Source organism: Hyla sarda, chromosome 7 (assembly GCF_029499605.1).
Source record: "Hyla sarda isolate aHylSar1 chromosome 7, aHylSar1.hap1, whole genome shotgun sequence".
In the NCBI taxonomy this organism is placed as follows: Eukaryota; Metazoa; Chordata; class Amphibia; order Anura; family Hylidae; genus Hyla; species Hyla sarda.
In genome coordinates this window covers 184,902,960-184,922,350 of record NC_079195.1, presented here as the reverse complement: position 1 = coordinate 184,922,350, position 19,391 = coordinate 184,902,960, and the positions used below count along the sequence as shown (strand labels likewise).

Below are 19,391 nucleotides of genomic sequence, written 5' to 3'. Positions count from 1 at the left end.
GATGGGCGTTGTAGTCTGCAGCAGCAGCTGTGAAGAATTCCCATATATTCAGCTGTTAACACTCCCATACCATACTAATAAGCCATATGCATCAAGGTAACTACAGGGCAATTCCAATAAGTAAAAAAAAATTTTGAGGGGGGGGGGGGGGAGAGAGAAATATATTGGAATAATAAATATCCCTGACTAAAGGTAAAATAATAAAATAAATCACATACAAATATAGAAGCTCCTGTAATAAATGAATGAATAGGAGACTGATTTATTACATATAATCCACACCAGTGGTCTCCAAAGTGTGAACCCCTGATGTATCAAAACTACAACTCCCAGCATGCACAGACGGATCAAAATTTAACCCCTTAAGGACCAAGCCCATTTTAACCTTAAGGACCAGGCCAATTTTATTTTTGCATTTTAGTTTTTCCTCCTCGTCTTCTAAAATCCATAACTCCTTTATATTTCCATCTACAGACCCATATAAGGGCTTGTGTTTTGCGTGACCAATTGTACTTTGTAATGAAACCTCTAATTTTACCCAAAAATTTACGGCAATCCCAAAGAATATTTTTTTTAGGGAGGAAATTTTAATAAATATCACAATTTTGCACATTTTGGAGGGTTTTGTTTTCACACTTTACGGTAAAAATGACATGTGTTCTTTATTCTGTGGGTCAGTATGATTAAAATGATACCCATGGCTAGATACTTTATTTTTGTACCGCTTAAAAAAATCTCAAACTTTTTGTACAAAATCAGTAATATAAAATCGCCCTATTTTGACCACCTATAACTTTTTCATTTTTCCGTATATAGGGCGGTATGAGGGCTCTTTTTTTTTTTTGCGCCGTCATCTGTACTTTTTATTGATACCACCTTTGCATATATAAAACTTTTCGATCACTTTTTATGAACATTTTTGGGGAATAAAATGTGACAAAAAAGCAGCATTTTTGGACTTTTAAAAAAATGTTTTATGTTTTACTGCGTTCACCGTACGGGATCATTACCATTATATTTTGATAGTTTGGACATTTACGCACGCGGCGATACCAAATATGTTAGTAAAAAAAAAAATTACGCTTTTTGGGGGTAAAATGGGAAAAAGGAACAATTTTCGTTTTTTATTAGGGGAGGGGATATTTCAGCGGGCAGCGTTGCGGGCGATCCGATCATCTATTATAACATATGCATTGCCGCAGATGCCGTGATATGTATTGATTACGGTAGTTGAGGGGTTAATGGTGGACATCCGCGGGATCGCGGATGTCGGCCATTACCGGCGGGTTCAGCAGCCGAGACCTGCAGTTTATGATACGAACACCACTCCGATGCTCGCGGTCATACACAGGCACCTCCGCGTCAGGATGTACATTTATGTCCATGCTCGTTAAGGGGTTAAATCATACCCCCTTTCCCTTTTTTAACTAAAAAAAATTAAAAAAAAAACCAAATTATAAACCTATTTGGTGTTGCCACGTGTGGAAGTTTCTGAACTTTAAAATATAATGTTTTAAAAATGCACAGTGAATAGCATGAAGGTAAAAAAATAACAAAAGCCAGAATTGCATTTTTTGTTTAGTCACCTCACATCCCACAAAAAATGGAATAAAGAGCGATCAAAAAGTGTGTGAGCTATTGCAAAAGCATATTGATAAAAACTAGTGATTATGGCACATATTTTGCAGAAAATAAAAATTTTAATATACATATACATTTTTATCTAAAGTAGTAAACCAAGACGAAAACTACAAATTGGGAATCGTTGTGATTGTAACGATCTCACGAAAATAGATTTGTCAGTTTCACAACACGGTGAATGGGATAAATATTAAAGGGGTTATCCAGGAAAAAACTTTTTTTTTTTTATATGTATCAACTGGCTCCAGAAAGTTAAACAGATTTGTAAATTACTTCTATTAAAAAATCTCAATCCTTTCAGTACTTATGAGCTTCTGAAGTTAAGGTTGTTCTTTTCGGCCTAAGTGCTCTCTGATGACACGTGTCTCGGGAACCGCCCAGTTTAGGAGAGGTTTGCTATGGGAATTTGCTTCTAAACACGGCTGTTCCCAAGGCACGTGTCATCAGAGAGCACTTAGACAGAAAACAACAACCTTAAAGGGGTATTCCGCCCCTAGACATCTTATCCCCTATCCAAAGGATAGTTGATAAGATGTCAGATCGCCGCGGTCCTGCTGCTGGGAACCCCCACTGCGGCACGCGCTATCATTACAGCACAGAGCGAGTTCGCTCTGTGCGTAATGACGGGCGATACGGGGGATGGAGCAGTGTGACGTCATGGCTCCGCCCCTCGTGACATCACGGCCCGTCCCCTTAATGCAAGTCTATGGGAGGGGGCGTGACGACCGCCACTCCCCCTCCCATAGACTTGTATTGAAAGGGGCAGGCCATGACATCACGAGGGGCGGAGCCGTGACGTAACGATGCTCCGGCCCCTGTACCGCCCATCATTACGTGCAGAGCGAACTCGCTCTGTGCTGTAATGATAGCGCGGTGCCGCAGCGGGAATCCCAGGGGTCCCCAGCAGCGGGACCGTGGCGATCTGACATCTTATCCCCTATCCTTTGGATAGGGGATAAGATGTCTAGGGGCGGAATACCCCTTTAACTTCAGAAGCTCATAAGTACTGAAAGGATTGAGATTTTTTAATAGAAGTAATTTACAAATCTGTTTAACTTTCTGGAGCCAGTTGATATATAAAAAAAAGTTTTTTTCCTGGATAACCCATTTAAAGGGGTACCTTTTTTTTCTTTCTTTTAAATCAACTGATGCCAGAAAGTTAAACAGATTTGTAAATTACACAAAGTGAGAAGAATAGATGCACTCACCCCTCCAAGGACGGTACAAAATAGGACTTTTATTCGGATATCAGACACAGGGACGCCATGGCAAGCGTATGGGGAGAAAGATGCAGGACGTCGCCAACAGACAGGTTACAGCCGTTTCACCTGCGCATGCGGGCTTCTTCAGACCACACCTTCCACTGGCGTGGAGGCAGGTAAAGTACTCACCTGCATCCTCGTCACTGGTCAGGTTATTACAAGAAAAATCACGTGACATTAAAACCATGATTAAAAACAACGCACAGTGTGATCATCCAGCTCACGTATGGCCAGTATCTGAGGCTCTGACGGATTAACAGCAGCCTGGCATCATTTGATGTCGAGGTCAGTGATTTAACCAGGCGCTTGTTGGGCCGGGCTTACCCCAGAAGAGCTTTAGATGCTGCTTATCAAAAAGCAAGAACACAAAACAGGGAACAACTCATTCAAAAAACTAAAAAAAAAAACATCTGAAAAAATCTGTAATCAAGAAGGCTCCAGATTTTGTTTTACATTTAAACACAGCCCACTATCTAAAACCATAAAATCTGCCATTGAGATCTCATTCAGAGAGATCCAGCTTTAACGGAATATAACAGCCAAAAACCACTTATAGCTTATAAACGGGTGTCAAATTTGGGCGACCTTCTAACACATAGTAAATATTGTGACTATAAGAAAAATAAAAGCGAAAATTGGCTGAAACGGTCTATTCCCAATGGCAATTATAGATGTGGAGGCTGTAAATGGTGCCCTCAGATTGTGACTAAATGTAGTTTTAATCTCGGTGGCACCGAGATTTGTATCAATGACTACATTTGCTGCTGTACGAGTTTTGTTATTTATGCCCTAGTGTGCAATTGTGGCCATTTTTATGTAGGAACTACTACAAGGCCCATGCATACTGGGTTTCGGGAGCGTTTGTATTCATTGCGATCCCTCAAGGGATCACCAAGAGTTATCCAGCATATGAATGAGATGCATAAAGGAGATCCGCAAGCTTTACATTATTTCGGGATTGAGAAAATACCTGTTTTAGAAGGTGTAGATAGAAAGAAAAAACTCCTCCAGTCCGAAGCTATCTGGATATTACGTACCTCTGCCCAGGGGCCCCTGGGCAGGAACGACGAGATCGATTTAGGCATTTTGTTGTAGGCTAGTAATCACACTGTGCGTTGTTTTTAATCATGTTTTTAATGTCACGTGATTTTTCTTGTAATAACCTGACCAGTGACGTGGATGCAGGTGAGTACTTTACCTGCCTCCACGCCAGTGGAAGGTGTGGTCTGAAAAAGCCCGCATGCGCGGGTGAAACAGCTGTAACCTGTCTGTTTGCGGCGTCCTGCATCTTTCTCCCCATACGCTTGCCATGGCGTCCCTGTGTCTGATGTCCGAATAAAAGTCCTATTTTGTATGTGCTCTAATTCACATTACTGTTTGCCCCTGAGAGGACACTAAGAGTGGACCCGGAGTATCCTGTGGCTGTGCCGAATGGACTCTGCTTCTATCTTATGAGATTTGTAAATGACTTCTATTAAAAAATCTTAATCCTTCCAGTACTGCTGTATCAGCGGCTGTATACTACAGAGGAAATTCTTTTCTTTTTGTATTTCTTTTCTGTCACAACCACAGTGTTCTCTGCTGACACCTCTGTCCATTTCAGGAACTGTCCAGAGCAGGAGCAAATCCCCATTGCAAACATATGCTGCTCTGGACAGTTCCTAAAATGGACAGAGGTGTCAGCAGAGAGCACTGTAGTCGTGACAGTAAAGAAATCCCAAAAGAAAAGAACTTCCTCTATAGTATACAGCCGCTAATAAGTGCTGGAAGGATTAAGACTTTTTAATAGAAGTAATTTACAAATCTGCTTAACTTTCTGGCACCAGTTGATAAAAAAAAAATTATAATAATTTCCACGAGAGTACCCCCCCCCCACTCAACCCACATTTCCTTTCAATTTCACCCCACAGTATGTTTGCAGTATATTTGATGGTAAAATAAAGGATGTTGTTACAAAGAACAATTGGTACCACAAAAAAACAAGCTACTGTATAGTTCTGTAGATGGAAAATTAAAGAGTTACGGCTCTCAGGTGAGGAGAGGAGATAAAATGAAAATGTAAAAAGGAAAAATTTCTGGATTGTACTGGTCACAGAAAAGAAAAATGCTTCTAAATGTTCCTCATTTGGTCATGCAGATTCTTTACATGTCTTTTTAGGGTGCGTTCCCACAGGGCGTATACGCAGCGTAAAATACGCTGCGTATTCCTTGCTCACTATACACACAGGGCTTTCCGGCGGCTGCCCTATGTGTGTAGTGAGTTTTGGAGGTGGAGCCGCGTGTCACAGTCACGCCGGCTCCGCCTCCAAAACTCACTACACACATAGGGCTGCCGCCAGAAAGCCCTGTCTGTATAGTGAGCAAGGAATACGCAGTGTATTTCCCCCTGCTGCCGTAAATTTTGCGCAGCGTCAAATACGCTGCGTATACGCCCTTTGGGAACGCAGCCTTAATGTGTTCAGCTTCTGTATTTGGCTCACAAATCCCTATGTTCTGCTGCTCACGCATTCTGACATTCACTGCTCAGGAAGAGGTGTGTCTGAGCCCGCCCTAATTTACCATGCATTCACATCCTCCCCGAGTCTGCTGTGCTGGGTCTCCTCATCCAATCACTGTACGCTGCTCTGTAACCCCCTCCTCTCTGTTTTCTTGCTGCAGTCTGCTGGAATAAGCACAGAGGAGTGCTACTCCTGCCGTCACTTACTGGACTTTGTCCCAGTCTGTGCTTCAGCTGATGATGCTGTACCCGGAGAGGGTTATGTTCTGGTTGGTATGGAGACACCTAGTGGTCTTTTTTTTTTTGATTTATATAAAAAGGAAATAACATTTTCTTATGATGTATATTAGAAAGGTTAAAGGAGTAGTCTCATGCCACCACACACCCTCTATATATCTTTATGGGAGAGCCGAAGATAGCCGCTTCGGGCGGGGGTCATGAGGTGCTGCTCCAGGGGTGAGCCAGAGCCCTGTACAGGAGATAGCGTAGGTCCTAGTGGTTGAAACCCCCCACGATCTAAAACTTAAAGGGGTACTCCGGCGCTAAGACATCTTATCCCCTATTCAAAGGATAGGAGATAAGATGCCTGACCACAGGGGTCCCACCGCTGGGGACCCCCGTGATCTTCCACGCCGCACCCTGTTAGTATCAGCTTCCGGAGTGTGCTCGCAAGCCTACCCCCTCCATAGGCTCACACCCCCTCCATAGGCTTACATTGAGGGGGCGGAGCCGTGACATCACAGGGGGCGGAGCAGTGACGTCACTATGCTCCGTCCCTGTGATTGCTAGTAATCGGACCCGGAGCAAGCACGCTCCGGGAGCTGATGCTAACGGGGTGCGGCGTGGAAAATCACGGGGGTCCCCAGCGGTGGGTCCCCCGCGGTCAGGCATCTTATCCCCTATCCTTTTGGATAGGGTATAAGATGTCTTAGCACCGGAGTACCCCTTTAACCCTTATCCTGAGGACCTATATATCCCTAACAAATAGCATTTATGTTGCTCACTTGCTTTGTGTTCTTGCCTTCTGGAGGGGGCGTGTCCATTCTCTCCCTCACTGAGGATAGCTCATCTGCTCTGCATCTGAGTCTGGGAGCAGCCTGGCAGTCTGCAAATCATTCCACAGTAGTTTTTATGCATACATTTTCTATCTGTTCCTAGTAAAGCTGGATGCTAATCAACATAGCTGTCACTGTGTATCATTCAGCTTTCACTGACTCCTGAATGTCTGATCATGTTTGTCATTCAGGAGTCAGAGAAAGCTTTGGCTGTTCAAGCATGCTGGAAGTTGTAGTTTTGAAACAGCTAGAGCTGCAGTGTTTGTGATGCACTGTGTTAGATCAGTGTTGCCTTTAGCTGTTGCAAAACTACAACTCCCAGCATGCCCACACATCCTTTGTCTGTAGTTTTGCAAGAGCTGGAGGCACACAGCTGGAGAATATACAGCTCTTGTTGAGTTGTAGTTTAGGAACATCTGAAGGCTGTAGTGGTGCAATGATGATCTCCTATACTGCATACCAACACACTTTACGGCCGGTATCCAGTATGCGGCAAAATACAGAGTTGTCTGTCTGCGTAAAGACAGATGACCCCTAGTGGCGGCTATTTTCATTTTTGATTTTTTTTTTGTAAAACTGAATTTTTTTTTTTTTTAAATATTCACCTTATCAGTAGTACTACAAAATATGAAAAGCTTTTCATAATGACAGTGCCTCTTTAAGGACATGGTTTCCCAAGCAAGGTGCCATCTGCTGTTACAAAACTACAACTCCCAGCATGCCCGGACAGCCAAAGGCTGTCCGGGCATGCTGGGAGTTGTAGTTTTGCAACAGCTTGAAGCACCCTGGTTGGGAAACACTGCTGTAGGACATGTCAAAAGGCTAACGTTTGCACAGGCCTTACCTATCTCTTTGTCTCTTTCATGACTTTATTCTGTAATATGTATTTTAGGTAAGTTACACTTAGTATGATGTATTTTTTGCATGATAAGAGGTAATGTAAAGTGGATTTTATGCATTGTCTAACACTGTACATGTTTTTTCGTTTGTCTTCAGAAAAAGAAAGGTCCTTAAGTAATGGAGAAACCTTCGGGGAACCAGTCTTTGGACTCACGGTCTGCTGACTCAGCGACAGGGATGCAGAAACCCAATAATCAGCCATCTTTAGTGCTTGGTGCTGGTCAACAGCCTTCCATCTTACAGCTTGGTGGTCTTCAGTCTTACTTGATACTTGCTGCAGGACAGCCTGTCACTGCATTACATGGAGCAGGGCTTAATGTAGTATCATTGGGAAATAATCTGTCCATACTTCAAGCCAATGGTCTTCGCCTGCCTATTATCCAGGCAAATGGTCTTCAGTCCTTGACAAGTCTGACTTCTGGAGCTAAGCCTACCACAAGCCAAGCTGGAAGCCTCCAACCTCAAATATTCCAGCTTGGTGGAATTCAGTCCCCAACAGTCCAGATTGGCTCTTCTGTTGGGGCCATCGGACTTCAACCAACACCTTATCAGCTTGGTGGACTCCAAAGACAGTCAAGTATACTTCAGCCGTCCACAGTCCAGATTGGTCCTACAGGTCAGTTCATTGGACTACAGCCACAGGTATTCCAGCCTACTGAATACCAAACACAGTCGACCATCGCAAGTGAGATCAAAAGCCATGGACTCCCGCCTGTCTCTTATGAGTTATCTACACCAAATATTATGGTGAAGCGAGTGAACAAGGAAATTCAGGAAACCAGAAAAAAAGCAGGAAAACTTAAGTCTGAAACAGTTACTTATGCTGATGTCGCGTGTAGTGCTTATAGTGTTCCTAAAGTGAAACACACCTCCACCAATACTGCAAAAATCAATAAGAGTATTGGATGTCAGGCAAACATTTCATTGAGAAATAAAAGCCAAGGTGTCCAGTGTCCTGAAGGTGGGAATTCAAATCTGATATTTTGTCAGACCCTCCAAGAAAGTTCCACCCAGGCGGAGCAGACTGTCTGGGGGAGTCAAGCTGGTGTTCAAGACAGTGATCCGTCTCTCCAAAGGAGTGTTATGTTTGTACAGGATATGGGACCAGTAGGAAATGTATTACCTGCCTATGAAGCTTGGCAGGCTGATAAGTTATTTCTCCAGGACCTTCAGCGAATACGGAGGCATAGATATATGTTGTATGAGCCTGTAAGTGATTTTTCCAAAAATTATCCAAATTTGTTGTATTATCCTATGAAATCAGAAATATGGAGAGGTGGAAGTCTATGGGGGCATTTAGCGGTATTGTACAGAAAAGTCATTTCCATGACTTCTATAGCTGTCTGAACACATAAGAAAGCTGACGGAGAATGTTGACTTTGCCGACAACTGCATGTTGAACTTGGCAGAGCTATGAGAGGAGAAAGCTGTTGCCAGAGTCATCTGTCGGTGGAAAATGCTGTCCCTGCAGCTATTGCCTTTGTGTCTGTGCAGAGACAAATTACAGGAAGTGTGGGTGGGACAAGCAGGGCTCTAGGCAGGCTCCTGGCTTGTCAATCATCCTGCTTTGTGAGCCGGGGGAGTGTGTCAGAGCCTTTGTGCACAGAGCCCTGCTTGTCCTCAGTGTACAGAGCCCTGCTTGTCCTCAGTGTACAGAGCCCAGGTTGTCCTCAGTGTACAGAGCCCCGCTTGTCCTCAGTGTACAGGGCCCCGCTTGTCCTCAGTGTACAGGGCCCCGCTTGTCCTCAGGGCACAGGGCCCCGCTTGTCCTCAGGGCACAGGGCCCCGCTTGTCCTCAGGGCACAGGGCCCCGCTTGTCCTCAGGGCACAGGGCCCCGCTTGTCCTCAGGGCACAGGGCCCCGCTTGTCCTCAGGGCACAGGGCCCCGCTTGTCCTCAGGGCACAGGGCCCCGCTTGTCCTCAGGGCACAGGGCCCCGCTTGTCCTCAGGGCACAGGGCCCCGCTTGTCCTCAGGGCACAGGGCCCCGCTTGTCCTCAGGGCACAGGGCCCCGCTTGTCCTCAGGGCACAGGGCCCCACTTGTCCACCCATATTTCCTTTATTTTGTCTCTGCACAGAGACACACAGAAAATAGCTGCAGGGACAAACAGAATTTTTTCATCCAAAAATATACAATTTTTTTTTAGCCAATGTACAGTACAGACCAAAAGTTTGGACACACCTTCTCATTCAGAGTTTTCTTTATTTTCATGACTATGACAATTGTAGATTCACACTGAAGGCATCAAAACTATGAATTAACACATGTGGAATTATAGACATAACAAAAAAGTGTGAAACAACTGAAAATATGTCATATTCTAGGTTCTTCCAAGAAGCCTCCTTTTGCTTTGATTACTACTTTGCACACTCTTGGCATTCTCTTGTTGAGATTCAAGAGGCAGTCACCTGAAATGGTTTTCCCTTCACAGGTGTGCTGGTGTGGAGGAGGAGGTGTGATGGTGTGGGGGGCTTTGCTGGTGACACTGTTGGGGATTTATTCAAAATTGAAGGCATACTGAACCAGCATGGCTACCACAGCATCTTGCAGCGGCTGCTATTCCATCCGGTTTGCGTTTAGTTGGACCATCATTTATTTTTCAACAGGACAATGACCCCAAACACACCTCCAGGCTGTGTAAGGGCTATTTGACCAAGGAGGAGAGTGATGGGTGCTGCGCCAGATGACCTGGCCTCCACAGTCACCGGACCTGAACCCAATGAAGGCAAAAGGACCAACAAGTACTAAGCATCTCTGGGAACTCCTTCAAGACTGTTGGAAGACCATTTCAGGTGACTACCTCTTGAAGCTCATCAAGAGAATGCCAAGAGTGTGCAAAGCAGTAATCAAAGCAAAAGGTGGCTTCTTTGAAGAACCTAGAATATGAGATATTTTCAGTTGTTTCACACTTTTTTGTTATGTCTATAATTCCACATGTGTTAATTCATAGTTTTGATGCCTTCAGTGTGAATCTACAATTTTCATAGTCATGAAAATAAAGAAAACTCTGAATGAGAAGGCGTTTCCAAACTTTTGGTCTGTACTGTATATTACAAATATAATGTAATGTTATTATCTACATTATATACATTTTTTTTGCAAATGACTGGTACACTTTAAGTTTGAAGATTACTGTTATATTATTCAGTGCTCTTAAGAATTGTAATATAGCTGTTGCAGGCTACATTACGGCATAAATTTAAAGAGTACCTGTCACCAAACTAAGCTTTTAACATATTGTTCCTTATGTAATTATAAGACACTTTGCTATTTACTTACTCTAAATATTCCCAACCTTTATATGTTTTAGGGTATGTTCACACGTACAGTATTCGGTGCAGATTTGATGTGCATGATTTTCTGCTGCAGATGTCAATGTAAACTAAATGACTAAGCACAGGTTCTAATCTGCAGTTACAAATCCTGCGCAGGATCCTGTACGTGTGAACGTACCCTTAATGTGATTGTAAAAAAAATGGCCGCTAGGTGGCTCTGTTCTGTTGCCTGCGCAAGTCAGTTAGTTTGGTCTCCTCCTGGCCTGGCAGGAGACCAAACTCGGGAAGTGTGTGCGGGACATGACGAGGCACAGCTCTCGCAGGCTTCAGTGACATTGCACATGCTTACATCTATTTAAAAATCTTAATCCTTCCAGTTCTTATCAGCTGCTGTGTATTACAGAGGAAGTTATTTTCTATTGGCATTTCTTTTGTGTCTGACCACAGTCAGGAACTGTCCAGAGCAGGAGAGGTTTGCTATGGGTATTTGCTCCTACTCTGGACAGTTCCTAAAATGGACAGAGGTGTCAGCGGAGAGCACTGTGGTCAGACGGAAAGGAAATTCAAAAAGAAAATAACTTCATGTGGAGTATACAGCAGCTGATAAGTACTGGAAGGGTTACATTTTTTTAAATAAAAGTTTATTTACAAATCTGTTTAACTTTCTGTCATCAGTTGATTTAATTGATTTAAAAAATTTTTTTTTTTCCAGTGGAGTACTCCTTTATTGAATTATACTCCCAACACACAATTGCTTTCATATTAACCCTTACCAAGATTTGTATATACGCATCTTTTGTATCAAATGCTGCCCAGAACTGTTTATGGAAATGGGAATGATTACACTTCTTGACCGTATAGTGCAGTGGTCTCCAACCTGCGGCCCTCCAGATGTTGCAAAACTACAACTCCCAGCATGCCCGGACAGCCAACGGCTGTCGGGGCATGCTGGGAGTTGTAGTTTTGCAACATCTGGAGGTCCGCAGGTTGGAGACCACTGATATAGTGTGTCTTGTCATAGTTCTAATATATATATATATATATACCATCCCTGCTGACTGTTACTTTGTCCTCATAATTAGAGATGAGCGAAGTTACAGTAAATTTGATTCGTCACAAACTTCTCGGCTCGGCAGTTGATGCCTTTTCCTGCATAACTTTGTTCAGCTTTCAGGTGCTCCCGTGGGCTGGAAAAGGTGGATAGAGTCCTAGGAGACTCTTTCCTAGGACTGTATCCACCTTTTCCAGCCCACCGAAGCACCTGAAGGCTGAACTAATTTACGCAGGATAAGACATCAACTGCCGAGCCGAGAAGTTCGTGACGAATCGAATTTACTGTAAGTTCGCTCCTCTCTACTCATAATACCCTAACATTATACATTACCGCTGCCGGACTCACTGTAGTCACTTCCACATAGGACCTCTACATGTTACTATGTCATCTAACTACTATGAGGCTTAATGTTTCTTTTCAGGGTCAGATTCAGTTTGATGATGTGGCCATCTACTTCTCCAAGGAAGAGTGGGAATATTTGAAAGAAGAAGATAAAGACCTTTACATGGAGATGATGGTGAAGAATTACCGTACCCTTCATTCACTTGGTAAGACATCTTTATTTCCTAATGAGAGGAATTACTCTGGAAGTGAGATTGAGGGTTGGACATATTCTGATAAGCCTTGTCCTTATATATACACAGGTTGGATTACTGTTAAACCACCATTAATAACAATGATTGAGCAAGGAGAAGATCTCTATGTAAAATACCCCAAACAGTTTGGCAAGTCTCAGATTCCTGGACTCCTCAGGAAAGGTTAGTAATAATTCTACATAAGACCTTTAGGGTACGTTCACATCAAATTTGATGCGCAGAATTTGATGCACAGGATTTTCTGCTGCAGATTTCAATGTAAACTAAATGACTGAGCACAGCTTCGAATCTGCAGTTACAAATCCTGCGCATCAAATCTGCACAGGATCCTGTATGTGTGAACGTACCCTAAAGGGGAACTCTGATACTTAACAACGTATCCTCTATCCACAGTGTCTGATCACGGTGGGCCTGACCACTGGGACCGCTGCGATCTCCTGCTCTGCTCTTGATCTCCTGTACCCCAGCTCTCCCCATGTACGGAGCGGCCACGGCTGTGCACAGAGAAACACCCCCTTCATACATCTCTATGGGAGAGCCAGAAATACAGAGCTCTGTGCATGGGGAGAGACGGGGGGTCCCAGCAGTCAGAGACCCCGTGATCAGACACTTATCCCATATCATGTAGATAGGGGAACAAGTTGTTAAGTACCAGAGTTCCCCTTTATATGCACAGGGCATACCTGTCTACTATAATTTCAAATATGATTAAAGGAGTAGTCCAGTGGTGAACCCAGTGGTGAACAACTTATCCCCTATCCTAAGGATAGGGGATAAGTTTGAGATCGCGGGGGGGTCCAACCGCTGGGGCCCCCTGCGATCTCCTGTACGGTGCCCCAACAGCCCGCGGGAAGGGGGCGTGTCGACCTCCGCACGAAGCGGCGGCCGACACACCCCCTCAATACAACTCTATGGCAGAGCCGAAGCGCTGCCTTCGCCAATCTCCGGCTCTGCCATAGAGATGTATTGAGGGGGCGTGTCGGCCGCCGCTTCGTGTGGAGGTCGACACCTGCTATCTGGCCGGAGAGCCCCGCCCCCGTACAGAGAGATCGCAGGGGGCCCCAGCAGTCGGACCCCCGCAATCTCAAACTTATCCCCTATCCTTAGGATAGGGGTTAAGTTTTCACCACTGGACTACCCCTTTAAGCAGAAAAGTGATGAAGTGGAATGTAAAGATGCAAGTACATAAAAAAGTACGGTAACCTAAAAAGTGAAAAATTATTAATAATGTCAAAGTACAATAAGCATTTTTTACTTTAAGTAAAATTACTTAAAACTCCAATTTATCCCCTATCCACAGGATAGGGGATAAGTGTCTGATCATGCGGAGGGGGGAGTTCTGATGGCTGGGACCTCCCACAATGTCAAAAACAGGCACCCGAGTCAAACCTAAGAATGGAACGGTAAATTAAAGGGGTACTCCGGTGAAAAAATTTTTTTTTTAAATCAACTGGTGCCAGAAAGTTAGACAGATTTGTAAATTATGTCTATTTAAAAATCTTAATCAGCTGCTGTGTATTACAGAGGAAGTTATTTTCTTTTTGCATTTTTTTTGTGTCTGACCACAGTCAGGAACTGTCCAGAGCAGGATATGGGGCTTTGCTCCTGCTCTGGACAGTTCCTGACATGGACACTGTGCATGGAGAACTGTTGTCAGACAGAAAGGAAATTCAAAAAGAAAAGAACTTCCTCTGGAGTATACAGCAGCTGATAAGTACTGGAAGGATTAAAATTTTTCAATAGAAGTAATTTACAAATCTGTTTAACTTTCTGCCATCAGTTGATTTAAAAAAAATAAATAGTTTTCCACCGAAGTACCCCTTTAAGCATGTGCGCTGTCACTCCCTGTATTGTCTTTTGAGCTGCTGATGAAAGCTAAGAACTGTACTAAGCTACCTCCAGCAGCTCCATAGACAATGAATGCAGCTGCAGTGTGCATGCATGACTTGTCTTTTTATTCGGAGGTAAAACTTGGGTGTCCATTATTGAGATTTTGGGGGCCCCACCCTCACTATCATATACTATACTATATATAATCAGACACTTAGCCCCTATCCTGAGGAAATTCCCATTAACATCAATAGGAGCTAAGCAAATTACATTACTCGCCCACTTCGGCCAGAGGGGGCCAAGAAGCCATTAGGAGAGAGGAAAATACCCCTTTAAATCAGTTCATAGCCCTAACCTCTTTTAAAGGGGTTAACTATCTTGTAATTTCACTTTTCTGGCCACCTCTGGCTTGTTTTTGACTGCCAGAGGTGGTCTGAAAAGCCGAAAGGAAGTTATGCAATTTTTGTAACTTCCGTTGACTTTAAAAGGAACCTGTCACCTAGTTTTACCGTATATAACTAGTGGCAACACGTAATATAGGTTAATATTATGTGTCCTACCAGGCCTGGATATCTGCTGGCAGGTCTGTAAATGTGGAGAAAACAACTTTTATAAATGCCACATGCAGTATGTAAATGAGGCTCAAGTAGCCACCAGGCATATGACTTGCTGAAGTAGCCACCAGGCATATGACTTGCTGAAGTATCCACCAAGCATATGACTTGCTGAAGTAGCCACCAGGCATATGACTTGCTGAAGTAGCCACCAGGCATATGACTTGCTGAAGTAGCCACCAGGCATATGACTTGCTGAAGTAGCCACCAGGCATATAACTTGCTGAAGTAGCCACCAGGCATATGACTTGCTGAAGTAGCCACCAGGCATATGACTTGCTGAAGGAGCCACCAGGCATATGACTTGCTGAAGTAGCCACCAGGCATATGACTTGCTGAAGTAGCCACCAAGCATATGACTTGCTGAAGTAGCCACCAGGCATATGACTTGCTGAAGTAGCCACCAGGCATATGACTTGCTGAAGTAGCCACCAGGCATATGACTTGCTGAAGTAGCCACCAGGCATATGACTTGCTGAAGTAGCCACCAGGCATATGACTTGCTGAAGTAGCCACCAGGCATATGACTTGCTGAAGTAGCCACCAGGCATATAACTTGCTGAAGTAGCCACCAGGCATATGACTTGCTGAAGTAGCCACCAGGCATATAACTTGCTGAAGTAGCCACCAGGCATATGACTTGCTGAAGTAGCCACCAGGCATATGACTTGCTGAAGTAGCCATGGCACCCCGGGCTGTAATTACGCCTATTCAGGCTTTAAACTTTCCTATCCAGAAATGATTCACAGCCCAGCTATGAGCACTGACATCAGGCCCTGACTGATCTGCTCAATCCTACCTAGATAGACATTATTAGAGCCTGAATAGTCATGATTACAGCCCGGGGAGCCATGACTACTTTAGCAGCTGCATGCCCAACTCACTACTTGAGCCTCATTTACATACTACATGTGACATTTATAAAAATAGTTTTTTCCACATTTTTAAATGTACCAGCAGACATCCAGGCATGGTTGGACACGTGATATTAACCTCTATTATGTGTCACCATTTATTATGTAGGATAAAACTTGGTGACAGGTTCCCTTTAATAGGAGTTATGCAAATGACTTAGCCCAGCGACCTACGCTTTTCAATATTATGTAAACAGAGCAATTTGCTGGGCTACACTGTTCGCGCAATTCCCATTAAAGAAAAACTGTCAGCTTTCTCCCCCCACACTAACCAGCGGTACTGGCTGGTAGTGCGGGGGATGCTGATCAGTTTGATTTTTAACGTGCCCGGATCCGCCACGCCGTTCGTCCCTAATCTTCTATTTTCGGGATATGCTAATGAGGTGCTAACTGGCACTCTGACGTCAGTGCTACTGGCCGCAGTGCCGCCCGACTCATCAATATTCATCCCCTCTCTCTTCTTACAGAGCAGGTAGAAGAGGGAGAGGCGGAGGGAGGGGAGGAATATTGATGAGCTGGGCGGCGCTTCGGCAGGCAGCACTGACGTCAGAGGGCCAGTTAGCCTGGCTGGTGCCAGTTAGCACCTCATTAGCATATACAGAAAATAGAAGATTAGGGCCGCACGGCGTGGCGGATCCGGGTACGGTAAGCATCAAACTGATCAGCGTCCCCCGCACGACCAGCCAGTACCACTGGTTAGTGCGGGGATAGAAAGCTGACCAGTTTTCCTTTTAAAGTCAATAGGAGTTACGCAAATTGGGTAACTTTCCCGCTTCCGGCTTTTCTGACCACATCTGGCAGGCAAATCGGTGGCTGGAAAAGTAAAATAATGAGATGGGAATACCCCTTTAAGGCATCTTGACATGAACATTAATCCTCTTATGTGTCGGTGGCAGTGTCTTTACATGGAGAGTGGGTGTTAAAGGGGTACTCCGCCCCTAGACATCTTATCCCCTATTCAAAGGATAGGGGATAAGATGTCAGATCGCCGGGGTCCCGCTGCTGGGGACCCCCGGGATCGCCGCTGCGGCACTGCGCTATCATTACTGCACAGAGCGAGCTCGCTCTGCGCGTAATGACAGACAATACAGGGGACGGAGCAGCGTGATGTCATGTCTCCGCTTCTCGTGACATCACGGCCCGTCCCCTTAATGCAAGTTTATGGCAGGGGGTGTGACGACCCTCCCATAGACTTGTATTGAGGGGGCGGTCCATGACATCACGAAGGGTGGAGCCATGACGTAACAATGCTCCAGCACCTGTATTGCCCATCATTACGCGCAGAGCGAACTCGCTCTGTGCAGTAATGATAGCGCAGTGCCTCAGTGGCGATCCCGGGGGTCCCCAGCAGCGGGACCCCGGCGTTCTGACATCTTATCCCCTATCGTTTAGATAGGGGATAAGATGTCTAGGGACGGAGTACCCCTAAGGTTGCATAGATAACCTAATTTTGCCAGATGCCTCTTTTGCAAAGGAATACTATTTTAGCACATATGGTTCCCTAGTCAACCAGGCCTCCCTCTCTCCCTGCAGCATCCCTATCCTTTAACCTTCTGCCAGAACACTGGGCCTGCAGCAGGCTCTTTCATATATATTGTAAAAAAAAAATAAAAAATTGTATATTGTAAAAAAAAAATTGTTAACTTTCAACAGATTCAACAGGCGAGAAAATTGTAAATTCCATTGTAGAAGAAGAATACAATTTACAAAAGTTCTCTGAACGTTTGAGGAAAAGCATTGATGACTTTCTGACCTTCTGTATACAGCAAACTGAGGACATGATGTCAGGGGCTGCAATGGACCTTTCGGCATCACAACAAGGATTTTCTGAGGGGCCATTTTGTCAAGTGAATCCATTGCTAGCTATAGATGAGAGACCTTTTAAGTGTTTCAGGTGTGAAAGACGCTTCAAGCGTTTTTGTGATCTTGTCTCGCACCAGAAATTCCACCCGTCTGAGAATGGCTTCTCTTGTTTTAAGTGCAAGGTGCCGTTCAAGAATGTTAAAGCCTTGACGAAACACGAGTTGACTCATACTGGAGAAAAACCATTTATATGCCCCAGATGTGGGAAACGTTTCTCTACTCAGCAATTGCTCGATAAGCATCTTGGGGTAACCTTGAAAAAGAATCCATATGTTTGCGCCGAATGCGGGAAACGTTTTGCTAAAAAGTACTCCCTACGAAAACATGAAATGATTCACAATCGAGAGAAACCTTTTCTGTGTTCGATCTGTGGCAAAGGCTTCACGGAGGAGGAGGAATTTAATGAACATCAGAGAATTCACATGGAGGAACATATATACTCATGCGATTTCTGCGGAAAACGTTTCAGTAGCAAACCAAGCTACGAGAAGCATCGACAGGAACACGCAACGTCACAATTATTTCCTGATTCTGAACAGCAAGGTCAACTTCTTCTTCTCAAGCAAATTCAGGATGGGGAGTCTGTTCTGCCAAAAGAACTAAAGCTCCAAAGCTGAGGAAGATCACTCACTGAGGAAGCAATTCATATAAAATACGACAGCCATGGATGAACTAGATCAGTGTTTCCCAACCAGGGTGCCTCCAGCTGTTGCAAAACTACAACTCCCAGCATGCCCGGACAGCCTACGGCTGTCCGGGCATGCTGGGAGTTGTAGTTTTTCAACAGCTGGAGGCACCCTGGTTGGGAAACACAGAACTAGATGAATGTGGGTGCTATTTCTAAACTCTGCGCTGTCCACCAACATCCGAAGCCTTAAAGATGAGAGCATTTCTATGCCACTCACTTTGTTTGCACCTTGTGTTTATTCACCAATAAAAGTGTTTTTTTGTTTTTTTTTTGGTTACCCAGAAAAACAGTAAAACATATTTTCCTAGTGTTTTGCAGTAAATATGTGTAATTATTCTATTTTACTATATTCCATTGAGTGAGGAGAGAGAGTAGAACTTGGTATCTATAATTTGCACAAATACAGATGTTTAGTCAAGTTTTGGCTGCCTTGTATTCTTGTTCTTTAAGTGAAGATGTCTGCATAAGGGCCAAGGGAGCAGGCCAAAAAATGTATCTTCTCATATGCATGTCATAGCATTATCAGGTATGTGGGATTGTCCTAATTCCCAAAATGAAGGGATTGTTGACCAGCATTATCCACCCAATTTAGAGCTACACAATTCTTAAAGGGCTACTCCTCTGGAAAATTTTTTTATTTTTAAATCAACAGGTGCCAGAAAGCAAAACAGATTTGTAAATTACTTCCATTTAAAAATCTTAATCATTCCAGTACTTATCAGCTGCTGTATGCTCCACAGGAAGTTCTTTTCTTTTAGAATTTCTTTTCTGTCTGACCACAGTGCTCTCTGCTGACACCTCTGTCCATGTCAGGAACTGTCCAGAGCAGGATAGGTTTGCTTTGGGGATTTGCTCCTACTCTGGACAGTTCCTAAAATGGACAGTGGTGTCAGCAGAGAGCACTGTGGTCAGGCAGTAAGGAAATTCAAAAAGAAAAGAACTTCCTCTGTAGTATACAGCAGCTGATAAGTACTGGAAGGGTTAAGATGTTTTAATAGAAGTAATTTACAAATCTGTTTAACTTTCTGGCACCAGTTGATTTAAAAAAAAATCCAGTAGAGTACCCCTTTAAGGCTTGTCTAGCTCTTTAACGACGAAGCGAAAGTGAAACTATTCCGGCTGCTCAGTCGGGCTGTTCGGGACCGCCGCGGTGAAATCGTGGCGTCCTGAACAACTTACAGGACACCGGGAGGGACCTTACC

At 44.2% G+C, this 19,391-nt stretch overlaps 1 protein-coding gene across 1 annotated transcript in view; it reads left to right on the top strand.

Moving 5' to 3' along the window:
* The window catches only part of LOC130283200 (zinc finger protein 836-like), a 46,021-nt gene that overhangs the window by 423 nt on the left and 26,207 nt on the right, over positions 1-19,391 (top strand). Inside the window, exons 2-5 of the mRNA XM_056532405.1 lie at positions 7,452-8,564; positions 12,106-12,232; positions 12,329-12,442; positions 17,292-18,105. Coding sequence (XP_056388380.1) covers positions 7,473-8,564; positions 12,106-12,232; positions 12,329-12,442; positions 17,292-18,105 — 2,147 coding nt within the window. The 5' untranslated portion in view covers positions 7,452-7,472. The remainder of the gene's footprint in view (positions 1-7,451; positions 8,565-12,105; positions 12,233-12,328; positions 12,443-17,291; positions 18,106-19,391) is intronic.